This window comes from Sturnira hondurensis, unplaced genomic scaffold (assembly GCF_014824575.4).
Source record: "Sturnira hondurensis isolate 20B ecotype Veracruz unplaced genomic scaffold, ASM1482457v3 Scaffold0013994, whole genome shotgun sequence".
In the NCBI taxonomy this organism is placed as follows: domain Eukaryota; kingdom Metazoa; phylum Chordata; class Mammalia; order Chiroptera; family Phyllostomidae; genus Sturnira; species Sturnira hondurensis.
In genome coordinates, this window is record NW_028086625.1 from 986,665 (window position 1) to 1,009,945 (window position 23,281).

The 23,281-nt window shown below is 48.0% G+C and overlaps 1 protein-coding gene across 3 annotated transcripts; it reads left to right on the top strand.

The window, feature by feature from the left end:
- Positions 1-11,384: 11,384 nt before the first annotated feature.
- FTSJ1 (FtsJ RNA 2'-O-methyltransferase 1) lies at positions 11,385-19,548 on the top strand. Of its 3 annotated transcripts, none has more exons than XM_037062407.1 (13): positions 11,385-11,671; positions 13,427-13,585; positions 13,867-13,936; positions 14,037-14,127; positions 14,478-14,556; positions 16,033-16,085; positions 16,170-16,223; positions 16,315-16,417; positions 16,520-16,603; positions 17,504-17,607; positions 17,694-17,891; positions 18,111-18,152; positions 19,280-19,548. In XM_037062407.1, the coding sequence occupies exons 2-12, from the start codon at positions 13,465-13,467 to the stop codon at positions 18,141-18,143; spliced, it is 990 nt and encodes a 329-aa protein (XP_036918302.1). In that variant the 5' UTR covers positions 11,385-11,671; positions 13,427-13,464; the 3' UTR covers positions 18,144-18,152; positions 19,280-19,548. The 3 variants fall into 3 exon arrangements, with proteins under 3 accessions (XP_036918302.1, XP_036918304.1, XP_036918301.1); XM_037062409.1 differs by having other exon boundaries at positions 17,510-17,607; XM_037062406.1 differs by having other exon boundaries at positions 16,033-16,223.
- The last annotated feature ends 3,733 nt before the right edge of the window (positions 19,549-23,281 follow it).

The window sequence follows — 23,281 nt, forward strand, 5'->3', positions numbered from 1 at the left end:
GAAGAAATAAACATCCAACTGGAACAGAATGAAGAAACGAGAATTCAAAAAAATGAGGAGAGGTTTAGGAACCTCAGGGACAACCTTAAGCACTCTAACATCTGAATCATAGGGATGCTAGGAGAAGAGAAAATGTAAGGAATTGAAAACTTATTTGAACAAATAATGAAGGAAAACTTCCCCAGTCTGGCAAAGGAAATAGACTTCCCAGAAGTCCAGGAAGTCCAGGAAGCCCAGAGAGTCCCAAAGAAATTGGACCCAAGAAAGAACATACCAAGGCACATCATCATTAACTTACCCAAGATTAAAAGATAAGGACAGAATCTTAAAAGCAGCAAGAGGAAAGGAGAGAGTTGCCTACAAAGGAGTGCCTATAAGAATAGCAGCTGATTTCTCTAAAGAAACCTTGCAGGGAAGAAGGAGCTGGAAAGAAGTATTCAAAACCATGAAAAGCATGGACCTACATCCAAGATGACTCAATCCAGCAAAGCTATCATTTAGAATGGAAGGACAGATAAAGTGCTTCCCAGATAAGGTTAAGTTGAGTGAGTTCATCATCACCTAGCCCTTATATGAAACGTTGAAAGGACTTATCTAAGGAAAAGATCAAAACTATGAACAGTAAAATAACAACAAACTCATAACTATCAACAACTCAACCTAAAAAAACAAAAACTAAGCAAACAACCAGAACAGGAACAGAATCACAGAAATGGAGATCACATGGAGGGTTATCAGTGGGGAGGAGTTGGGGAGAATGGAAAGGGAAAAGGTACATGGAATAAGAAGCATAATTGGTAGGCATAAAATAGACAGGGAGAGGTTAAGAATAGTATAGGAAATAGAGAAGCCAAAGAACTTATATGTACAACCCATAGACATGAAATAAGGGGGAAGGGAATGCTGGAGGGTGGGGTGGTACAGGGCAGAGGGGGTATAAAGGGGTGAAAAAATTGGGACAAGTGTAATAGCATAAGCAATAAAATATACTTTAAAAAAGAAAAGAAACTTGGAAGCCCCCAATACCCAATACTTGTCTCCAATTCAGAGAAGAGCACACTGTGTGACAGGACCAGACGGCCTGAGTATGGTACAACCTTTATCAGCCTGTACACCCACCTATAAGTCCATTGTGAACCACTGGGCCTCAGAGCTTGTATTTAGCTCCTGGATGGGAAGGCTCAGGGTGCTCTTACTGTCCACTACTGTCTCATTATGACCCACAACACAGCCAAGCTAGAACCTCTTATAAATGACCTGAGGGATGGAGGGAGGGTAGGGAAGTGAGGTTACAGGGAAGACTGTGTCCCAATGTCCCAAATTTTCTCCACTTTTTCCAGTCCTTCTCTCTCAGACTCACCAAAATGAAGGAAAACAGCATACCGGTCAGGGAAAGACCACTGGTATATTCCAGGTAGCCTTCAAGGGTTAGTAACACAGATATTTAAAAATCCAAGGGAACCCCCTACAGCAAATATTAAACCCCCAGTCTGGCCTTCAAGACCCCTTACCCCAATTATGCCACACCTTTGCATAAGCTTTTACTTCTACCTGGACCAGCCTCCCCTCCAGAGCAAACTCCTATCTATCTGTTAAAACCCACATCAGGCCCTGGCTGGTATAGCTCAGTGGACTGAGCACAGGCCTGTGAACCAAAACATTGCCGGTCTGATTCCAAGTCAGAGCACATGCCTGAGTTGCAGGCCACATTCCAGTATGGGGTGTGCTAGAGGCAACCACACATTGATGTTTCACTCCCTCTCTTTCTCCCTCCCTTCCCCATCTCTCTAAAATAAATAAATAAAATCTTTTTTAAAAAACCCACATTAGCCCTGGCTAGTATAGCTCACTGAACTGAATGCCAGGCTGCAAACCAAGGCGTCACGAGTTCAATTCCTGGTCAGGGCAACATGCCTGGGTTGTGGGCCAGGTCCCTAGTGGGAGGCGCCCAGGAGGCAGCCACACATTGATGTTTCTCTCCTCTTTCTCCCTCCTCCCCCCTCTCTAAGGATGAATAAATAAAATCTTTTTTAAAAAAACACATCAAACAAGCTCTCCCCTGCTGTGGAACAGCCCTTGAAAATGGGTATTCTCTCAATCTGTCTCCCCTTCTCTAACCCCACTATCTAGTGATCAACTCAGGAAGCTTCTTACCCAAGTATCTCATGAGGGCCAGTGGCAGGATGATTAACACTCTGACAATGATGATAAGGAGGAAATTTCTCGTCAAGAATGAGATGTGGTTACAGTGATGGCACAACAAAAGTTACAGAAGTAGCCAGACTGATTATCAGACTATCAGTCAGATACTGTCAGAGAAATACATTTGAGAACATATGCACAGCTAGACAAAACTATGATGTCAGATTCACAAATGGATGTACAACCTGATGGTAAAACAACACCGCAAGTCAATCAGACTCAAATAATCCAATACAAGGTACCAGGCAAAGAGTGAGCCATGACCCTGGTGTCTGACAGGTAGAACAACTGTCTGATGAACAACAGTCTGGCTGGCAGGCAGGCAATGATGCAGAGTCAGACAAAGACTCAGAAACACACATGTGTGGTTGTTTAACCAGCTCAAAGTTTGTTGAACACCTGAAAGGAGCTGGGCCCATTTGGCCACATGGCCAAAGACAGAAATAGAGGTCGTATGAATCAGCCCGCTGGCCACAACATTGAAAGCAAGCCGAAAGAAAGAGAGAGACCTATACAGATATTGGAGGGAGATGCCCAGGCAAGATATTTAATACAGAATCAGCTGAACAACTGCTCGTTTGTTCAAAAAATTTTTATTGAGTGCCTACTATGTTCCAGGCATGCACACACTCTCTTTCTGTCTCATACACACAATTACACAGGAATAAATCAACAAAGCATCATTGGCCATACATACAGTGGGAACTAATTATAATTAGACACTGCTGGGCACATAAACTGTCACCTACCTGGATGGTCTCAGAATCAAACCACAAATCCAACAAGACACATAGAATCAACCATCATATACAAATGACTGAACAGATTCAGCCAGCATATGGATCCAGAATAAAAAATGCAGTTATGTAGATGCATATTCAGAACAATAATCAAACATACATGGTTGGAACAATACAGAGGACATGTATAGTCATAGTTGAGGATCACACACACAGCCAGGGAGAATTTGCCAGAACAATGGTCACTAAATTTCTATCATCACATAGATGGAACCTACTGGCACATACAGTTGGAACAAATCATATATATATATATATATATATATATATATATATATATATATGGCTGGCATGACAGTACACAGCACACACGCACACACACACACCACTGGAGACAGTGACCACACACTTATAAAGAGACAGATTCAGCCAGCCTGATGGACCCAGAATCAAACAGAATCTTCCAGACAGAAAAAGTAAACAAATGTCAAACACACATGGTTGGAATCACAGTATACAGACACAGTTGTAGTTGGCTCTCATACAGCTGATCAGAGAACCTGCCAATACAACAGTCAAAAAGGCAAACCCACAGATAGAGTTTAGAGCTACTGGTGAGTTGTCACATGCCCAGCATCAGAGCACACTGGACGTATCAGCCACCAGATGGAATCAGCCAGAATAACATTCACAGAAATCAACACACATGGTCTACTGGACTCCTATAGTCAGAGCAACAGTCACACAGGAATCACAGTCTGACCAAAGTGGACTGCCCAACAGTCTCAAAATAGAACATCTGGGAGACAGAGTTGAAGACAGCAGCCAGACCTGACAGGTGATCAATGGCCTATGAACCAGAGCCAAGGGGTGTGAACCAGCCATATGGCTGGTGCAGGAAGAGGGAGATATAAGCAAAAGGATTCACCTTGTCTCCCTACCCCATTTTCCCCAGCCTAGCCAGGGAAGCCCACCTTCCTCCACCCCCTTCCCCCAAGGTGACCCCCATCTCCCAGAGTCCTCTCCCCAACATTGTGCGGACAGACAACTATAGTCACCACCACCTTCCCCACAAGCCCCAGTGCCTTCTGTCCCAGCTACTCCTAGGATCAGACACTTGTAGAAAGGCAGGGGACAGGAAGGAATAGGTTGTGGGTCCAGGAAGCCAGACCAGGATTGAGGTCAGGGTCAGAGGGTCTAGGGACTGGGGAGTTGGGACTTGAAGTAATTAGGCCTGATTGATGGGGGCTGGGGATGCGGGTTAAGCAGTTAGGATTGTGCTTGGGGGGTAGAATCTGTGAGGTGGGATCCGTGGCCAGGAACTGTGGCCAGGGTGAAGGTTGGAGGTGGGCTGGAGGTGGGCTAGAGGTGGATAGTGGGGGTCTTGGGAACGAATTATATATACATAGTCTGAGACCATGGTGGAGGTGAAGTCTGAGATCTGGGGCATTGGGAACTTGGAAGCTGGGTTCTGAGAACTGAGTCTTGGGGTTGTACAGCTAGCTTCCATGGTTGGGGGTGGCTAGAAACTAAGTGGTGGGGGTTAGAGGTGAAATGTAGTGGTCTGGAGGTGGAATGAGTCTGAACAACAGAATTTATGGCCAGACTAATGGGTGAGGGTTGAGGATTGGAAATTGAGGGTCTGGGAGCCCAGATGAGGTCTGAGGTCCAGGGCGCAGTCTGGGGTCTAGACTGCAGGAATTTAAGTGTTGGGTCTGGGGCCCTGGGTCCAGGATCCAGAGTCAGGGTAGTATGTCCAGAGTCTGGGATTTAGGTTGAAATCTGGGGTCTTACATGAGGGGAGTGAGTCTGAGGGGTCTGAGTTGAGCTCTGGGACTCACAACACCAGCACAGGTCAGCAGGAGATGGAGTATGAAGACAGAAGAGCAATGCACAACAACAGGGCCCTGAGGCAGATGTCACAATTCAGACTTTGCCCCCAGACCTTCTGCCTGCTCCCAAACACCCCTGTCCCCCAGGCCACCCAGGACTCACAAGAACAAGAGGACCCCTATGTGGGCCATGGCATAGGCCAACCCCAGGATGCCGCTGTCCATGGATAGCATTGCTGAGGTTGAACACTGTCTTCTGTGGGTAAGGAACAAGGTCCAGGCACTAATGGGGTGGGAGGCCAGGTAAGGAGACCAATGCTGGGGCCTAGGAAAGACTGGGGCAGGAAGGAGCCCAAGGAAGGACCAGAGGAGAAACCAAGAAATTAGCAAAGAAAAGGAGTTGAAGATGGGAAGAAACTGGGAAAGAGAGAGCCAGGAAGGGAAAAACTAGGGGAAATTTTGGAGGGGAGCATCTATAACTGGGGAGGAACAGAAGAGGGTAAAGCAAAAAGAAAAACAACTGGGGAGGGGAGTAGCTAGAGATGAGGAGCACCTGGGGAGAAGTAGTAGCCAGGGAGGGGGAAGGGTAGGGAAGGAGATGAGCTGGACAAGGTGCAATTGGGACAGATCCTGTGCACTCACATCCATGAACTGGGTTGGCTTCCTCCCAGGAGCAGGACTATGGATGGGCAGAGAGCCCTGGCATTCCTCCCTGTAGCTGGAGAGGGCAGAGAAATTGGGGCTGATGAGAGGGTGTAATCCTCATCCCCTGACCTCAACCTCTTGGGCCCTGACTCACCCCACAGCACCTGCAAGTAGGGCTCCATTCATCTCTGGATCTTGCGGTTCCATTCTGTGGGCAGAGAAATGGGGCAGAGGTCAGAGATGGAGCAGGGGGCCTACAAAGTGGAAGAGCTAGATGAAGGGGTAGAGGTTCAGATAAAGACAGGTAGAGAAACACAAACAGAGATGAGGTGAGGGGAACAGGAACAGAGGGATGACAGAGATAAGTGGAAAGAATCAAAGGTGAGTGAGAGGCTCGGAGAGGAAGAGATGGAAGAGAGAAAGTGTATCAGAAGGATAAAAACAACAGTTACTCAGAGAGACATGAAGAGACAAATAGAACAGAGAGACAGAAATGAAGAGAGAGACCAGCCCCACAGCAGATAAGATGCCATTTGGAGCTGCGATGGACTCTTCTCCCAGACCCTAGACTCACTCTGTCTTTGCTGCCTCTTTCCTTCCCAGGTCTTCCAGGTCGGCACACTGCCCGCCCCCCACACCACACCAATTCCCTCCACCCTCACCATGTTGCCAGGCCCCACTCCTTGCTGGTACACCTGTTGGCAGACTGCTCCACCTTTCATAATTCCCCCCACCCCCTTTCCTTCCCTCCTAGGCCCCAAGTCAAGCCCAGAGCTGATGCAAACTGTCAATCTATCAACTGGGCGAGGGGTGGGGACATGCTTGGAGACCCCAGCCCTGACACTGCAAACTCTATCTGCCATAGTCCTGAATATCCTTACTACAAGTCAGAGACAATTCCCCAACTGAGCCCCCCTCCAGGGACAGAAGTGATCCAGGAATCCCCTGGGTCCCCCTAATCCCCTTTAGGGACTAAGGGTATTTTCTAGGTCCCCTGTCAAGTTTTAAATTCCTTTTGGCAGAAGTAGCTGTGTACACTTCCAGACTTGAGATCCTTCCTGGACTTGGGGTGTCTCAGGAATCCGGCCTGAGCCCTAATTTCCCCTCCGGAGGATAAGCTGTCTCTGAGACTTTCATCAGAAGCCTCCTCCAGGACTTGATGCATTCCCGGAGTGAGAGGGGTGTCTGTTTGATCCCTGGGCCAGCCTACAGTCTCTGTCTTCTGGGTGGAATGTCTCTGAAAAAAACTCAATCCCAGAGCTCACTTCCTTGTAAATGCGGTAGCCCAGAAACCCCCGTTCCAGGCCCCCATCATTGCTAAAACTGCCTCCAGGAGACCCCCTCCCCCAAGCCCTTAATTCCCTTCCTGGGACGCGGGGGACTCTCATGGAGCTCCATCCTCAGCCGTGAGCACCCTCTGAGGACTCCCACCCAATCCTAAATTCACTCCCTGAGTGCAAGGTACCAAAGGACTCCCCCTCGCATTCAATTCTCCACTAGTGCTAAAAAGATCTCCAGAAATCCCTCAACACCCCCTCCCGGGACTTCCACTTGTGCCTTGGGGTCTCCAAACCCCCCACCACGGCCAGCACCCCCCCTCACCTCCTTGCTCCACTTAGCTCCTTAAGTGGCAGAATTCAGACTAAGGCTGGGGAACCCCAGAACCACGGAGCTCTGGCCCACTGGCCCCTGCCAGGCCCATCCCGCCCAGCGGCCATTTAGCGGCTGAGGTGCTTGCTCAGGGACTAGCAGCCCGGGCCCCATCTGACCTGCGGGTTTTGTTTTGTTTTTGTTTTTGTTTTCTGCAAAGACATTTTAATTATAACTCAGTTTCCCTCCTTCTGCTTCTGGCATTGGGTGGGGCCTGTTCACACCCCAACCGAGGAGCTCCACTGTCCGTCTGTCTTATACGGGGAGTGGGGGTGGGGGCAGGGAGGGGAATCCAGTCCACTTCCATCCAGGTATGTAACAGCCTGTCTCTCTGAGGCAAAGTATGCGTCTCCTGCAGGGAATCAGGTCAGATGGACTTGGGGTTCTGGCCCAAATCTACTGGGCTGCTTGAGGCCCAAGTGGACAAGAGGCCTCTGTCTGGGCCCCTCCACCCACTCCTCCATCCCCCACAGGAAACACAGAATTCCCAGAAAAGCCAAGGGCTGGCTGGGATTCAAAGTTAACTTAGATGCCTCCACCCCACCTGCAGTTGGAGGAGGGCAAGAGATAGGGCATTTACTTCAACACTGCGGGAGAGAGGCTCCCCCACACTCAGGGATGACAGTTCCATCCAGGGGCTCAGCGATGGAGGCAGACACCCATCACCCACAGAGGTACAAACTTTTAAAAAAATGTTTAAAATTTATTTAAAAAAGAGAAAATGGATTTTTTTTTTGTTCCACCCATCCATGCATTTGTGATTGCTTGTTATATGTGCCCTAACCAGGGACTGAACCCACAACCCTGGAGACAGTGCTCCAACCCACTGAGCTACCCTGCCAGGACCAGAGACACAAAATTGCATGTAGACTCACAGCCACATACACAGAATACACACTGACAGATATGAATACACATAGACTGCACACGGAGAGCCCAGGCCCACAGTAGTCACATACAGCCACATGGAGTGACTTAGTCTTACAGACATCATCACCCACAGCCTTAGACCACACCCAGAGAGCATAGAGTGGCACAAGGATAGGCTCACCTGGAGCCACTTTAGATTCATGGACATCATCACCCATGAACTCAGAGCCACACTCAAGAGAAAGGCAAATCACACACAGGCTCACAGCTTCACACAAAATACACAAACAAATCTGATTTTGAAACCAGAAGACACCAGCATTCGGGCTGCTTGTCACTACCAAACCCAATAAGCAATGACAGTGATTGATTTTTTATGGGCGCTTTATTCAGATGGCCGGCCATCTGAGAAGATGGCGGGTTCATACCCCAACAGACCATCTTGTCTTCTCTTTCCAGGCCAGACTTTTTATAATGGGGAATAAACAAGGTTGGGTGAGGGCTTTGAGATTCAGGGAGGATTGGGTGAAAGAGGCTGCAACATTCCTGTCCTGGGCAGATAGCTGTCCCCAGGGGCACGTGGTCATCTGTCTCTCCCTGGAACACAAAGGCCCGGATGCCTCCACTGGTCCCCAGGCAGTAACCTTTAGTAGTGCCCCAGGAGGTCAGCTGTTTTCCCAAGAGCCAGGACAGGACCTATCTGTAGGTTCTGAAACAAAAGCTTTAACATATACATTACTTCCCAGATTTATAACTTTTTACCTTAAACCAAAATTTTCCAGCTCTTGAGTCCCCTATCAAGTTCACACAGCTGACAACAGAGAAGAAAGACACATACATAGTGAGACACACAGAAGAGACAGATGAACACACTAATCACCCATAAGCATTACAAAGCAGACACATAAACATTCAAAGAACACACACACACAGAGCCTGGTGTAGATGAGTTGCCCAAGCAGACAGTACCAACACACAGATACCAAAAAGGAAACATGAATTGGACAGCCATAGACACAAGACACAACTGGGTAAGTTACATAGGAAGATACATGTGGAGTTCCCATATGTATGTTTGTGGCCAAGAACATGTACAGGCAGATGAGATGCATTTGGGTTATGTACACACACACACACACACACTCCCCTGTTTATCCTGACCTACTCCGATATCTCTCTCCTCTGATACTCCTCCTCCTCCCACAGCCATTACACATCTATGCTACAGGCAGGCCAAGGAAAGAGACACCTGTCAGCAGAGGCCTTGGCCCGGATGGCTAAGGGGGGCAGGGAGTTAGGCAGCTGTCTAGATTTCAAGAAAAATCTGAAGTGCCCTGTCCAAGGAACTAGTGTACTTGGACAATGAAACACATATCCCCACCCACCACCTCTGGGTAACAGCTTTCTGCTTTGATCACTCTCTTCCCCTTCCTACCCTCCCCTTCTCTCCCAGGGCCTTCCCCACCCTCCAACATTGTCCAGCACAGGGCCACCAGGTATACAGCCTGTGCTCCATAAATGCCACTTATCGAGTATCATATTATCATCATTATTTTGTTTATTTCTGCCAAGTGAACTCTTCTAGGGCATGCACTAACGCTCATCCAACTCTGCACCCCATAGCTCAGCTAAATTGCAAGGCACTGAAAATAGCAGGTGCTCAACATATGCTCGTAGGAGGAAAAATAAAAGGAAAGTGAAATCTGGTGTTGGGGGTGGGAAACTTGCTTTGGAAGTAACAGATACATTTAAGCTTGACCTAGGTACTGAGGCTGTGTCAGGGAAAATAATACTTTATTAGTTCATATCAGTAGGGCCCTTCCTCGGGGTCATTTAAGGCTTTTGATGGTTCAAGAAAGCAGATCTTTGGGTGACAATTGGAATCCTGTTGAGTCTCTTTAAAGTCAGTTTGGGTTCTTGTCAGTTCTTCCAAGCAGACCCCTGCTTTTCATTAAAACTCAGCAGCCTTCAGGGGAGGGAGCCACAGAGCAAAGCGGTTAACAGCGACAGCTTTCCCAGTTCTGCCCCTTTCTAGCTGCGCGGGCAGGAGCAAGTTCTGAAACTTAACAGTTTTAGCTTCCCCCAGGGCCTGATAATGCCTAGGGCCATGGGTAATGTTACAGAACAAACAGGGGCGGGGGCGGGCTGAACTATATAAAAGACCACCCCTTTTTCTGGGGAGGCCCAGGACTGAGTTCATTTTGCCCGCTGCCTGAGGAAACATGTCTCTTAATACCAGAGATCAGTGAAAGGGAAAGGAATTATTTATTTGAAATAATACAAACTAAAGTTCTCCATAAACGCTCACAGTCCTCCCAGCACCCTCTGCATGGCAAAAGGGAGCACTTCCAAAGCCTCGTGGTCCCAACCAAGACACCAAAGCCACGTGGTCCACGAAAGAGACACAGACTCCCAAAGAGAGAGCCCCCAAATAGCTGCCATGCCTCCGTTTAAATCCCAGTGCCAATCTTCTCCTGCAGCCTCATTTCTTGCTCCTCTCACAATTGGCCACAACTGCTGCAGGCCAGGCAGGTGTGGCCCTGTGGTGTGGAGCTGATCATCTCCAAGCTCTTTTGGACCCCGTTACAAATCCCTATTGGGGGCCCAACTGGGAATCCAACCAGCAGTCTTTCAGTTCTCAGGCCGGTGCTCAATCCACTGAGCCATACTGGCCTGGGCCAGACCTTTAACTTTCTTAGTGAAAGTTTTAAGCCAGCCCTGTCCATTGTTCTTGTGCATCTAATTTAACACACCTTTGAAATATCAGAAGTAATACCCTTCAAAAAGGATATTAACCCTCAAGAGAGCACATAATCCTAACTATCCTGTACCAATCCCCGCCTTGCTTTCTCCAATCTTCCATGTACATTTTCTCCTTAATATCAAATGCATAAAAGAAGCTGCAAAACTCTTATCCTCAGGAGCATTTGAGATTCTCCTCCCCAGTATGTTGTCAGTGTGACTCAAACTCAAAATCTTCTACCGGCTTGGATGTTTCTTACGTGAGCCCATATTTATTGCTCCAAATAACTCTGAAATCTGTAGTACTTATTATCCCCATTTCATAGATGGACAAACTGAAGTTCTAAAATGGTACAGTTCGGGCAGCAATATCATTTTGGGGAAGTGAAATTCAAAATTGCAGCCTAGTGTGGGATGCACTTTAACCCACATTCCTTCCTCTCACGTTCAAGACTCCAGCGGTAATTTCACTTCGCTGCACGCCTAAAATGAACGGGCGCTGTCGTTCTCATTGCATTTTGGGAAATGTAGTCTATAAGATCAACGAACCGATCTCCGCTAGAAGGGAGGAGCGGGGAAGTACCTCTACACAACCGTAAATGGGGGACAAAAAAAGCAGAGCCCGTTTTCGCGCCTCGCAACGTTTCAACTACGCATGCACGAGTCCCCCCCCCACCTCCGCGCGCGCTTTGGTCGCGCCGGTTGCATGCTGGGAAGCGCAGTTCTCCAGCCCAGCGAAGTCGATATTAGCGGACTGGACTAATGCTCTAAGTTCCGGTCGGGTCTATATCTCGCGCCACCCTTGGTGTTCCACGAGGATAGACTTGCCACACTGCAGTAGCCCTTAGGTGTGTGCAATAAGGCATTCGGATCAGCTAAGAACGGAAACTGAAGCGCTCAGATTTCTCACCAGTTTGCGCTCTTTACGCGGCTCCGGCTGCTGGCTGACCGGCCTCCTTAATTCCTCTTCTCCCCACTCCGAAAACTAAGGTAGGCCCAGGTGCTCGGAGGACGTGGGTCCAGGCCAAAACAGTGGAGGCACGACTGCACTGTCCCGCGGGTGAAGGAAAGAGGAAAGAGCTACGTAGTCTGGGCGGCTGACACCAGGGAGGCTGCAGACCCAACGTTTGTGTTTAGAACGGGACCACTATTGCGGGGTGGGCTGAGGGGGGAGGTTGGGAGTGGCAGGGGTCCAGTGGAGCCGCATTGAGGGTGCTCTGAAGGCCCCAAAAGAGACATGATCCGTTGAATTAAGGTCGAGGAGGTATCGAGGGTATGGCCAGAGGGCTGTTAATGGAGGGGGGTGCTGCATGAGTGTACGGAGGTCTGCTAGGGCTTCATAGAGGAATCAGTAGGGGCTAATGATCAACATGATCATGGGGACTAGTGGGGTATGTTCACTGATGAATGAGGGGGTGGTAGAGTGGGAACTAAAAAATGATGCGAGGCAGATGGGGATGTGATCCCTGAGGGGTTGGTGGAGGTATGATTTCAATAGGTTAATGAAGAGTGGTAGGCATAGTAATGAAAAGAATAATGATGAGGTTATGGAGGGAGTAGTAGAGGCCAGTGGAGGGTCATGATCAAGGAACTAATGGAGATAGTGATCAAAGAAGTGAGAGTGAGAGGTGGAAGACATGTAGTCAAAGGCTTTTTTTTTAAAGATTTTATTTATTTATCTTTAGATGGGAAGGGAAGGAGAGAGGGAGAGAAATATCAATGTATGGTTCCCTCTCGTGCACCCCCTGCTGGGAACTGCCCTGCGACCCAGGCATGGGCCCTGACTGGGAATCCAACCGGGATCCTGTGGTTCACAGGCCTGTGCTCAATCCACTGAGCTACACCAGCCAGGGCCATAGTCAAAGGCTTTTAATGGGTGATCATGGTATGGGCATCGAGGAATTAATGCTAACAGTGAGCAAAGAAAGGATAATAGTAAGGTTTTGGGGTGTGATCATCAAGTAATTATTGGGAGTCCAGGTGGGCAGTGAAGGGAGAATGGGAAACTGATCACTCAGAAGTAACCTGAGTGTGTGATAATGAAGGAATTTCAGGGCACTAATGGTGTGATCTAGGAAGGATTCATTGGAGGGCTGAGTTCATAGGGGGCTGATAAATCATTGTAATTGAGAGCTTAATGGGAAGCTAATAGGCCATGATCCACTAGGCATTAATGGGTGTTGATAACATTGTAGTAATAAAGGAATTACTGGGGACCTAATCATTTCAGGAATTAATGGGGAATGGGGTAGGGAGAGAGAGATTAAGGGGGTGGGGAGTACAATGAGGTAGTATTGAGATAATGAGGATGAAAGCAAGGGATTAATGGGGGAGCTAATAGGGATATATGAATCTAGGGGCAATGAGGACAGCTGGGGAAACAGTGAGATGTTAATGGGAATAAGATGGGCAGAGAAGGGTTGATAGAGTCACAGAGTTTATTATACAGAGTGTGGGTGACAGTGAATTTTGACAGTAATGCGTCATCTGTGAGATAAGTGTTGGGTTGGGGGATCTTTGGGGTGAGTAATGGGCTCTGTGGGGTGAGTGGTGGAGCCTGAGAATTCAGTGCTGGGGTTCTTCAGGCTATGTGAGTTTGGTCAGTGACTGCGCTCCAGTCTTCCGATCTGCTGAGTGAGCCCTCATGAGAGTCAGGTGAGCCCAACTTGGTTTGTGTGTTTTGGGCTGCCCTGCAGAGGTAGGTGGTGGCCCACTCACCCAGTTACTGATACAGGGTGGCATCAGCTTACTGTTGGCAGGTCCCTGGGCAAACAGTGTGTGAGATGGGACGGACGTCGAAGGACAAGCGGGATGTCTACTACCGCCTGGCCAAGGAGAATGGCTGGCGTGCCCGCAGTGCCTTCAAGCTGCTACAACTCAATGAGGAATTCCAACTCTTCCAAGGTCCCTACCTGGCTGGCAAGTCCCTAGGGGATGGGGCAGGCACAGGGAACAGACAAATGAGCTAGGTCTGCAAAGCAACCTGTAGTGGGTGGGCTGATTTGGGGGACGGGTCTGTGGGGCAAGGGGCCAGGCAAGAAGATGTACAGATACTCAAGAGGAGTTGGCCCCCTGGGCAGCAGATAGATGTGGGTGCTTCCCCTGGGGAGAGCAATGAACTTTGCAGAGTTCCCAGATTGGAGAGGTGAGTGCAACTGACACTACACCTTCCTGTGTGTGCTCAGGCGTGACACGGGCAGTTGACCTGTGTGCAGCCCCAGGCAGTTGGAGCCAAGTGCTGAGCCAGAAGATTGGGTGAGTGTGGAGTCCCAGATGGGGGCGCCCAGGAGGGCAGGCTAGGTGGAGGGCAGGCTAGAAGTAAAAACTGGGCTGACATGGGCCATGTTGTCCACAGGAGCCAGGGGTCCGGCCATGTGGTGGCTGTGGACCTTCAGGCTATGGCTCCACTACCAGGTGTATTACAGATCCAGGGCGACATCACCCAGGTAAGAACATGGCTGGGGATGTTGAGGTGTTTCCTGGGCAAAGATACCCCAACCTAGGGGCTACAGATAGTGCAAGAGACAGAGAAACAGACTGAGAAAGATTCAGAGACGGAGTGACTGAGAGAACCCAAGAATATAACAGAGAGGCAGAGAAACAGAGCCAGCAGAATGTCATCCCAGAGAGATGGCAACAAATTATAGGACTGGATCCCCACAAACGGAGTGTGGTCTTAGGCAAATCCTGAGCATTTGAGTGACCCAGGGCCTGCAGCAGGGCCATGGGCAGGTGGGGTTAGAAGGCTGCAGCATGGGGGGACCTTGAGGCCACTCACTCACCCTCTCTCCCATAGCTGTCCACTGCCAAGGAGATCATCCAGCACTTTGAGGGCTGTCCTGCAGACCTAGTGGTGTGCGACGGGGCTCCCGATGGTAAACATGGGTTGGGAGGCCAGGTGGGGGACCCTGCGTGTGTCCTTTCTGTATTTCCTGTTTTGTTGGCAGCTTCTTTCCCACTTTGACTCCCTACCTCTCCTCCTCTGTCAGCTGTTCCCAACATCTGGCACCTTCTCCCTGCCTTGCTGCCTGCTCTCTGCCTCTGTCTTCTCCCTCCTCACTCTCTACCACTTCAATTTTGTCTGTTGCCTACCTTCCCTCTTCTCTTATCTCCTCTCTATGCTCTCTGCAGCTCTCAAGTCCCTCTTACTGCCCATTCATTTTAGTCAGTCATCCATTCAACACATGTTTACTGAGCACCTATCATGTGTCAGGCACTGTCGTACATGTTGGGAAAACATTTGTGAATAAAATTCCACTAAGCTCTTCCCTCATAGAGCTGGTGTTCTAGTGGGAACAGCTAGAAAAGAAGCATGATTGAGCTGTAGCATATCAGAAGGTGATAGGTACCATGGGGAAATCAATGGAAGGGGGAAAGGGGGAGTCCTGTTGGAATGTTAAATACAGTGGACGTATAAGGCCTCACAGGTGTTAGCACAAAGACCTAAAGTGAGAGAGTAAGCCAGAGGACTGCCTGGAGGAAGAACCATCCAAGCAAAGGGCCAAGCTTGTGCAAAGGCCCCGAGGTGGGAGGGTACTTGGCATGTAAACACAAGTGTGGAGATCAATGTGGTAAGATCAGAGTGAGGAGAAGAGTGGTAGGAGGTAAGGTCAGTGAGGTCACAGGACACAGATCCTTGAGTGGATCCTTACAGGCCACAGTGAAAAGTTGGGCTTTTTCACTGAGGTAGGAACTCAAGAGAAAACTGTGAGAGGGTTATGAGCAGCCAAGGGCCATCCCTGTCTCTGAGTTGTGACTGGATCCCTCTGGCTGCTCTGAGCAGTGTGAGAGGCAAGGGTGGAAGCCAGGGGCCTGGGGAAGAGGAGGCCACTGCAGTAGTCCAGGTGACTGATGACAGTAGTGATGCATAGGGTTGGTTCAGGAGGTCTTTTGAAAGTAGAGCCAAGAGGATTTGCTAATAGCTTGAATGTGGGCATGAGGAGAGAATGGAAGTTGTCAAAGGCAACTAAGGTTTTTGGCCTGAACAACTGGAGGGATCAGACGAGATGAGAAAGATGGTAGGAAGAGCGCATTTGAGCAGGAAGCTTAGGAGTTTGGTTTTGGACAGGTCAGGTCTGAGATGTCAAGTCGGATCTGAGTCTGGAGTTAAAAGTCTAGATTGGAGGTAGAAATGATAATAAAGAGAGTGGCAGATAAGGTGGTTTTGAGCATTAAAATGAGCTCCTAGGAATTAGAAGCTCAGAATATGCATCTAGTTGACAGGTAATAATTCACATGCAGAACCTCACCAGTAAGAGAGCCTGGGAAATGTTTTTAGCCTTCTAACCTCTCTGGGAAAAGAAGATAGCTAGAACTGGATGGCTCCCCTAATGCCGTTCCTCTTGCCGCAGTAACTGGCCTCCATGATGTTGATGAGTATATGCAGGCCCAGCTCCTCCTAGCCGTGAGTAACCTTGGTTGCCCTTGCCTCAGTTTATCACCCTCCAGCGACCTCCGCCTCAGCCTTAGCTATCTGTCCTGCCCACAGGCTTTGAACATTGCTACACATGTCTTGAAGCCTGGGGGCTGCTTTGTAGCCAAGGTAAGCCTTGGGAAACCTGGTGGGGGACAGAGACGGGTCCCTGAGGGTCATGCTCACTCATGCCTTTTACCTCTGCCCCGCCACCCTGCAGATCTTCCGAGGCCGGGACGTGACGCTGATCTACAGCCAGCTGCGTGTGTTCTTCTCCAGTGTGCTCTGTGCCAAGCCTAGGAGCAGCCGCAACTCCAGTATTGGTCAGTGGGGAGTAGGGTCAGGCAGGCAGTGCAAATCTCAGGGACCTGTCCAGCCCCTGGGTAGAGGTGACAGTCTGCCTTCACTCCACCTTTCACCCACAGAGGCCTTCGCTGTCTGTCAGGGTTATGACCCTCCCGAGGGCTTTCTGCCGGACCTGACCAAACCCCTACTGGACCATTCATACGGTGAGAGCCAGAGCCCTGAGCCCTGTCCCTAGGGAGACTCCGCCCCCTTGTGGGATTTATGCCTCTGGAGAGCTCTCAGCCCCACCCCTGGTAGAGACTGTTCCTTGTGGGAATTCTGTCCCTAGAGGTTCCTCGGCCCCACCCCTGGTGGAAATTCACCCTCGCCCTCTGCTCCACATGGATATTATATCCCAGGAGGATCTTCAGCCCAGTACCCTCGTGGTAACTACACTTGGACCTGGTGAAATTCTGTCCAAGGAGGGTCCTGAGTTCTGCACCAAGCAGAGACACCCACCTAAGGAGATTATAACCTAGGAAAATTCAGTCACTCCCCCAGGTGAAAACCTTACCCACGTGGTAATTTTGCCCCATGAGATTCTTTCACCTGACTCCTAGCAGGAAAAGGTACATTGCCCGCTCATGCAGCGAGCGGGATTGAGACAAGGTCCGGGCTATATAGAAAGGCAGGTAGACATAAAAGTGCAGTGTGATTCCCTGGTCAGATGACTCAGTCAGTTGGAGTGTCATCCTGTACACCAAAAGGTTGTGGGTTCAATCCCCAGTCAGGGCGCAGACCTAGGTCACTGGTTCAATCCCTGGTCTGGTCACATATAGAAGGCAACTGATCAATGTTTCTCTTTTTGTCTCTCTCTAAAATCAATAAACATATCTTCTGGTGAGGATTTTTAAAAATATTTTTGTGTGTGGTGCAAAAAAAGTCGGGGGTTGGGGCAGTGTTTTAGAAGTGGTGATTTGAACCGAATGTAGAGTTTCCGGTGGAGGAGTATGAGAGTAGCTGGTGGATGTGTGGGGAGGCCTTGGTACCCACGCTTCAGCCTGCCTTATGCCTGGTCCCAGGCATCCCAGCCCTGTCCTGTCTTATTTCTCCCTGCTTGTCAGATCCAGATTTCAACCAATTAGATGGTCCCTCCCGCATCATTGTGCCATTCGTGACCTGTGGGGACCTGAGCTCCTATGATTCAGACCGCAGCTACCCACTGGACGTGAGTGCCCAGCCAACAGTAGGCAGACTGGGGGTGCTACCCAAATTCCCAGGTCCTTACCATCTTCCTACCGTGTGTCCCTGCAGCTGGAGGACGGCTCAGAGTACAAATACACTCCACCCACGCAGCCCCCCATCTCGCCACCGTACCAGGAAGCATGCTCATTGAAGAAGAAGGGGCAGCTGGCCAAGGAGACCCGCCCCCAGGACTGCCCCATCAGCACAATGGACACATTGCCCAAGCCCTTGGCTGCCCCGCAGTGCCACACCCTGCTGGCCTCTGAGGTCTGGAAACATGTGGCCCGGGGCCTACAGTGCCCTTTCTGTGCACCCACAGTGACCCCTCCCCGTACTCCTCTTTCTGCCTCCAAATCACATGGTTTGGGGGGTCAAAATTCTCTTCCCTGCCTCCCCGTAGCTATAAAAATCAGTGGGTGAAACCAAGAATAATGAATGGGAATACCTTAGCCAAGTATCTGAATCCCTTTTCTTTTTCTTGGGTAGGTGGAAGACAGTGAAATGAATTGTTCACCTTAACACATTAAGGTAAATCTGCCTCTTTGTCAAAGAGTTTGAGAAAAGGACACCTTTAAGAAAAAGATTAGCAAAATTTTCACCTTTGACATTTTTACATCAACTGATAAGATTTCAGTCAGCAAACCTTTACTGAGCATGTGACATTATATGTCAGGAACTGCTTTAAGCATTTTACATATTACATATTGAGGCATTCTCTAAGCATTTATTAAGTGCATACAGTGTGCTGGGCATTGTTCTAGGTTTAGAGGTAAAGTGGGGAAAACAGATAAATCCCATGGCCTTCATAGAGCTTCTAGATTGGGAAAGAGGTAATAAACAATAACACAGTCTGAATGCAGGCGTTGCCCCCCAACACACACACATGTATGTACTCACACCTAGAGCTTGCACTTCACTATGTATATGTTATACTTAATATGTAAAGTAATATTGCACATGAAAAAAATTTAAATAAAGCAGGGTAATTACAGAAATTCTGGGGGTGACAGCATATACATTTTAAAGGGGTTGTCAATAGAAGGCCTCACAGAGGTAATGTTTGAGCAGAGACTGGAAGGAAACAAGGAAGGGAATTCATGTATTTATGTAGGGGAGAGCATTCTTGGGAGAAGAAATAGCAAATGCAAAGGTCCTGAGGTGGAACTGGGCCTGGGGTGTGAGGGAGCAGTGGGGGGCCAGTTTACCTGTAGCACAGTGGGCCAAACCCGGCAGTGCTGGAGGGCTTGTCATCCTCAGGACCTCATGTTAGAAGACATCCCTTTCTGACAGCGGCTTAGAAATGAGTACTGGGATGTTCCTAGCTGGCAGTATTTGTAGTACCCCCAGACTAGAAACAGCCCAATGATCCATCAACTGTAGAATGGGTCATTAAATTGTGGTATATTCGTGGTGGAGAATTATTGGCAATGAAAATGAACATCCTACAATTACATGAAATAATACCCTATATTATTACTCATTAAGTGGAACATGTATATGTTTTGTGCATTTTTTTTTCTGTATGTCCCTGTTTACAATACAAGTAGGGAAAAAAAACTTCACAAAAATATTAGGGGCCGAGTGAACCATGATTAAGTAGCAAAAAGTGGGAAAATACATTTTTGTTTAAAGCTTTTTCTTTGACCTTTTAATAGCTGGTAATGTGAGACAACTCAGAAGCTGTTTGCTATCAGGAGAGCCAGAACTTGCACTGATGAACTTGTTTTTCAAATATGAGCTCACTGATGGATCCAGCACACAAGCTCCAAGTGGGAACCTGCAACGACCACCAAGGACACAGCCAGGAAGGAAACATCAAGGAAAGTTTGTTTCCACTGGAGAAGGGGTTTTTCTGTGAAATCTTGCCTCTTCTCTAACTCTTTCAAGGGCTGTCCCATGTCCGGAATTTACCCCATAGTCTGGGGTTCTTTTTTTTTTTTTTAATTCTTGTTCAAGTACAGTTTTATGTCTTATATTCCCAGCCCTGCCCACCCTCCCACCCCCCGATAGTCTCGGGTTCTTAACCTGGACAGAAGTCAGGGGTATCCATGAACTTGATGGAAAAAAAGATTACATCTTAATTTTCACTAGTATCATTGAAATGTAGCTTTATTCCCAAATAAAAATTCTAGCAGTAAAGCATGATTGTAAAACCAGTGCCTGTGACTTTACCACCAATACCAATAAGTTCATTTTTATTGTAGGGTTGTTGCAGGCATCTTGAGATATTGTTCATGTTTGTCACTACTTGAAGTCATGGAAGATCTTAAAATTTGATCTAATAATAAAAAATTCCTATATTACTGCATCCCAGTGTTGTTTCATTATACTACAGGTGGTCATATTTTTCCCAGTTTCATTAAAATATAATACATGAGTTATATATTGTATAATATATATTATTATATAATGTTATATATGTTATGAGTTATATATTATATAACAGCACATTGATTTGACGTGTGTATATTGTGAAGTGATCACCACAATAAGTTTAGTTAACATCCATTAGATCACATAGTTATACATGTTTTCATCTGTTGAGAATTTTTATTTTTTTTATTTTGTTTTTTTAAAGATTTTATTTATTTATTTATCTTTAGAGGGGAAGGAGAGAGGGAGAGAAACATCAATGTATGGTTGCCTTTCGTGCGTCCCCTGCTGGGAGTTGGCCTGCAGGGAACTGGCCTGCAACCCAGGCATGTGCCCTGGTTGGGAATTGAACCGCGATCCTCTAGTTCGCAGGCCTGTGCTCAATCCACTGAGCTACACCAGCCAGGGCCTTTATTTATTTTTTTTTTCTGAAAAGTCGCCTTTATTTAAACTGTAGCCCCCTTTTCTTACAAATACATTGCTTTTATTTATTTTTTTAATAATTTTTTTATTCTTGTTCAAGTACAGCTTTCTGTCTTATATTCCCAACCCTGCTCACCCCCTGCCCTGTTGGGAATTTTTAAAATCTACTGGTTTGGCAACTTTCAAATACACAATACAATATTATTAACTATTGTCACCCTGCTATATATTACATCCCCATGACTTATTTATAGCTGGAAGTTTGTCCCTTTTGGCTATTCACCTCTTTCTCCCATCCCACCCTCACCTGTGGCAACCACCAATCTGGTCTGTTTCCCTGAGTTCATTTTCTTTAGATTCCACGTATAAGCGAAGTCCAACTGTATCTGTCTTTCTCTATCTGACTTATCTTCCTAACCCTAACCTTCAAATCCATTCATATTGCCACACACGGCAGTTCATTTTTTATGGCTATGCATCCTCCCAATCTGTTCTTAGGAGTAGGATTGGCATACATGCAGCTTTCACATTTCACATTGCGCCACATTTTCTGTGTCCATCTGTTGACAGACACTTAGGTTGTTTCCATATCTTGTCTGTTTTGAATGATGTTGCAGTGAACATAAGGGTGCAGATGCCTCTCTGAGATCGTGATTTCATCTCCTTTGGGTAAATATCCAGAAGCGGAACTGCCGGGTCATGTGGTAGTTATTTAACCTTTTGAGGAACCTCAGTACTGTTATCATTGATTTTCGTAGTCATCCTGTGTATTTGAGTATCTTTTTGCATGTGCGTGCTTTTTAAAATATTCTGTTAAGAGGTCCACAGGTTTAACCGAATGCCAAAGTGTTCCCCAGAACAATGTTTGATGTTAAAAGCTGTTCTCTTAAAGAAATATTAGGAAGTGTGTCTTGACTGCAGTCTTGAATTTCTCCAGTTTGGCAAACAGGAGCCAACAAACTCGGTAACTACTCCGGCAGAACTGGTTTCTGCAGCTCCCTCCCATACTTTTAGAAACTCAATATTCTTTGTCCACATCCTAGTCTGTGATCCTAGGTGTTTCTCCACCTGACCATGTGACCCTAGGAGGGCCCATACCAAGTCTCTGTAACCCTACGGTTTGGGGGGCACGCCACAGCGTATTAACCCAGGATCCTTCCCACCCAGCTCACTGTGACTACAGGAACGCAAGACAAAAAAAAGGCTCTGTGACCATGGGAGCACCCACGCCCGATACCATGCAAATTCAGCAGTATCAACACTGCAGTCTGTGAGGCCCCGGTAGTGTGCCCACTCCAGTCTCTGTCTTCATAGGAGTGTTCACATCTAAATTTGCACAAATACGAACACAGCCTTTGGGACCCGCCAGTGTACTCGCTTGAAGCTGTGCCTCTAGTTGTTCCATCCCCATCTGTACACATCTTGCATCTATATACATGCAAGTGACTACAACAGAAACAATGTCTAACTCCTCGTCTGTGTGACCTGGTGGTGTCTACACCCCCGAGTGTGTGGTCCTCGAGGGACCAGCTGGTCCAGGCCATCTCTGACCTCAGTAGTGCCCCTCTCCATCTGTGTGGCCCTTATTGTGGATGCCCTAGTCTTTGTGACTCCAGGAGTGTCCCTACCTCTGCGTGACTTCAGAACTTTCCATGCCAAAGTCAGTTTGTCCACAGAGGCACTTATACCTCAGACCAAGTGTCCTCAGTGGAATACTTACTTTAGTCTGAGTGACTCCTGGAGTGTTTCCACCCTGATCTGTGATGACAGAAATGTTTATTTGCCAGTGTGTGACCCGATGCTCTCTATAACCCAGTCTGTGTCACCCCAAAAGTGTACATGGCCCAGTTAATTTGACCATATGTTTGTCCATTCTTTTTTTTAAAGATTTTATTTATTTATCTTTAGAGGGGAAGGGAAGGAGAGAAGGAGAGAAATATCAATGTATGGTTGCCTCTCGTGAGTCCCCTGCTGGGAACTGGCCTGCAGCCCAGGCATGTGCCCTGACTGGGAATTGAACTGCGATCCTTTGGCTCGTAGGTCCGCGCTCATCCACTGAGCTACACCAGCCAGGGCTGTCAATTCTTTATATAATAACAATGGGTGTCCATCCCCCAGTTTTTGCGACCTGAGGGGTTACCACACCCCAGTCATTATCACCCCAGGGATATCTACAACACAGTCTGGGTCACCACAGGAGCTGTGATGTCTGTGTGACACCTGAAGTATTCAAAACACAATCTGGTGACCCCCTAAGGGTCCATATCCCGAAGTTTATGACTATACAGTTGTGAAAACTCCAGTCTATGTGACCCCAGGGATGCCCACTGTCAAATATGTGAGTGTGCAGTAGTACCCACATCTCAGTCTGGGTGACTTCACCAATGGCCATATGTCAACCTTTGTCACCAGAGGAGTGCCCACCCTCTCTGTGTGACCTCAAGAGTCTCCAGGCCCCAATGCATGTCCTCAGGCGAACACATCTGCAGTTGATGTAACTGCAGAATTGTCCACACCCCAGTCTGTTACCATGCGCTTTCCACCCCCACCCCCAGTCAGTATCCCCTAAGAGTGAGCAGTCCTCAGACCATGAAATGCCAGGTGTGGCCACACCCCAGTTTATGTAACCCTGGGAGGGCCCACAGCCAACCTTTGTTTCCAGAAGTGCCCACACAATAGTCTCTCTGCATAACTCCAGGGTGATCAACTTTCTGTGTGATCACAAAAGGGGCCACCGCCCAGTCTGTGCTACAGCTTTGGCTGTGTAACTTCCTGGGTTTTACACTACAGGCTGTATGACCAAAGAAGTTTCCATGCCCCGGGCTCTGTGACTTCCAGAATATCACATCCCAGCCTACAAC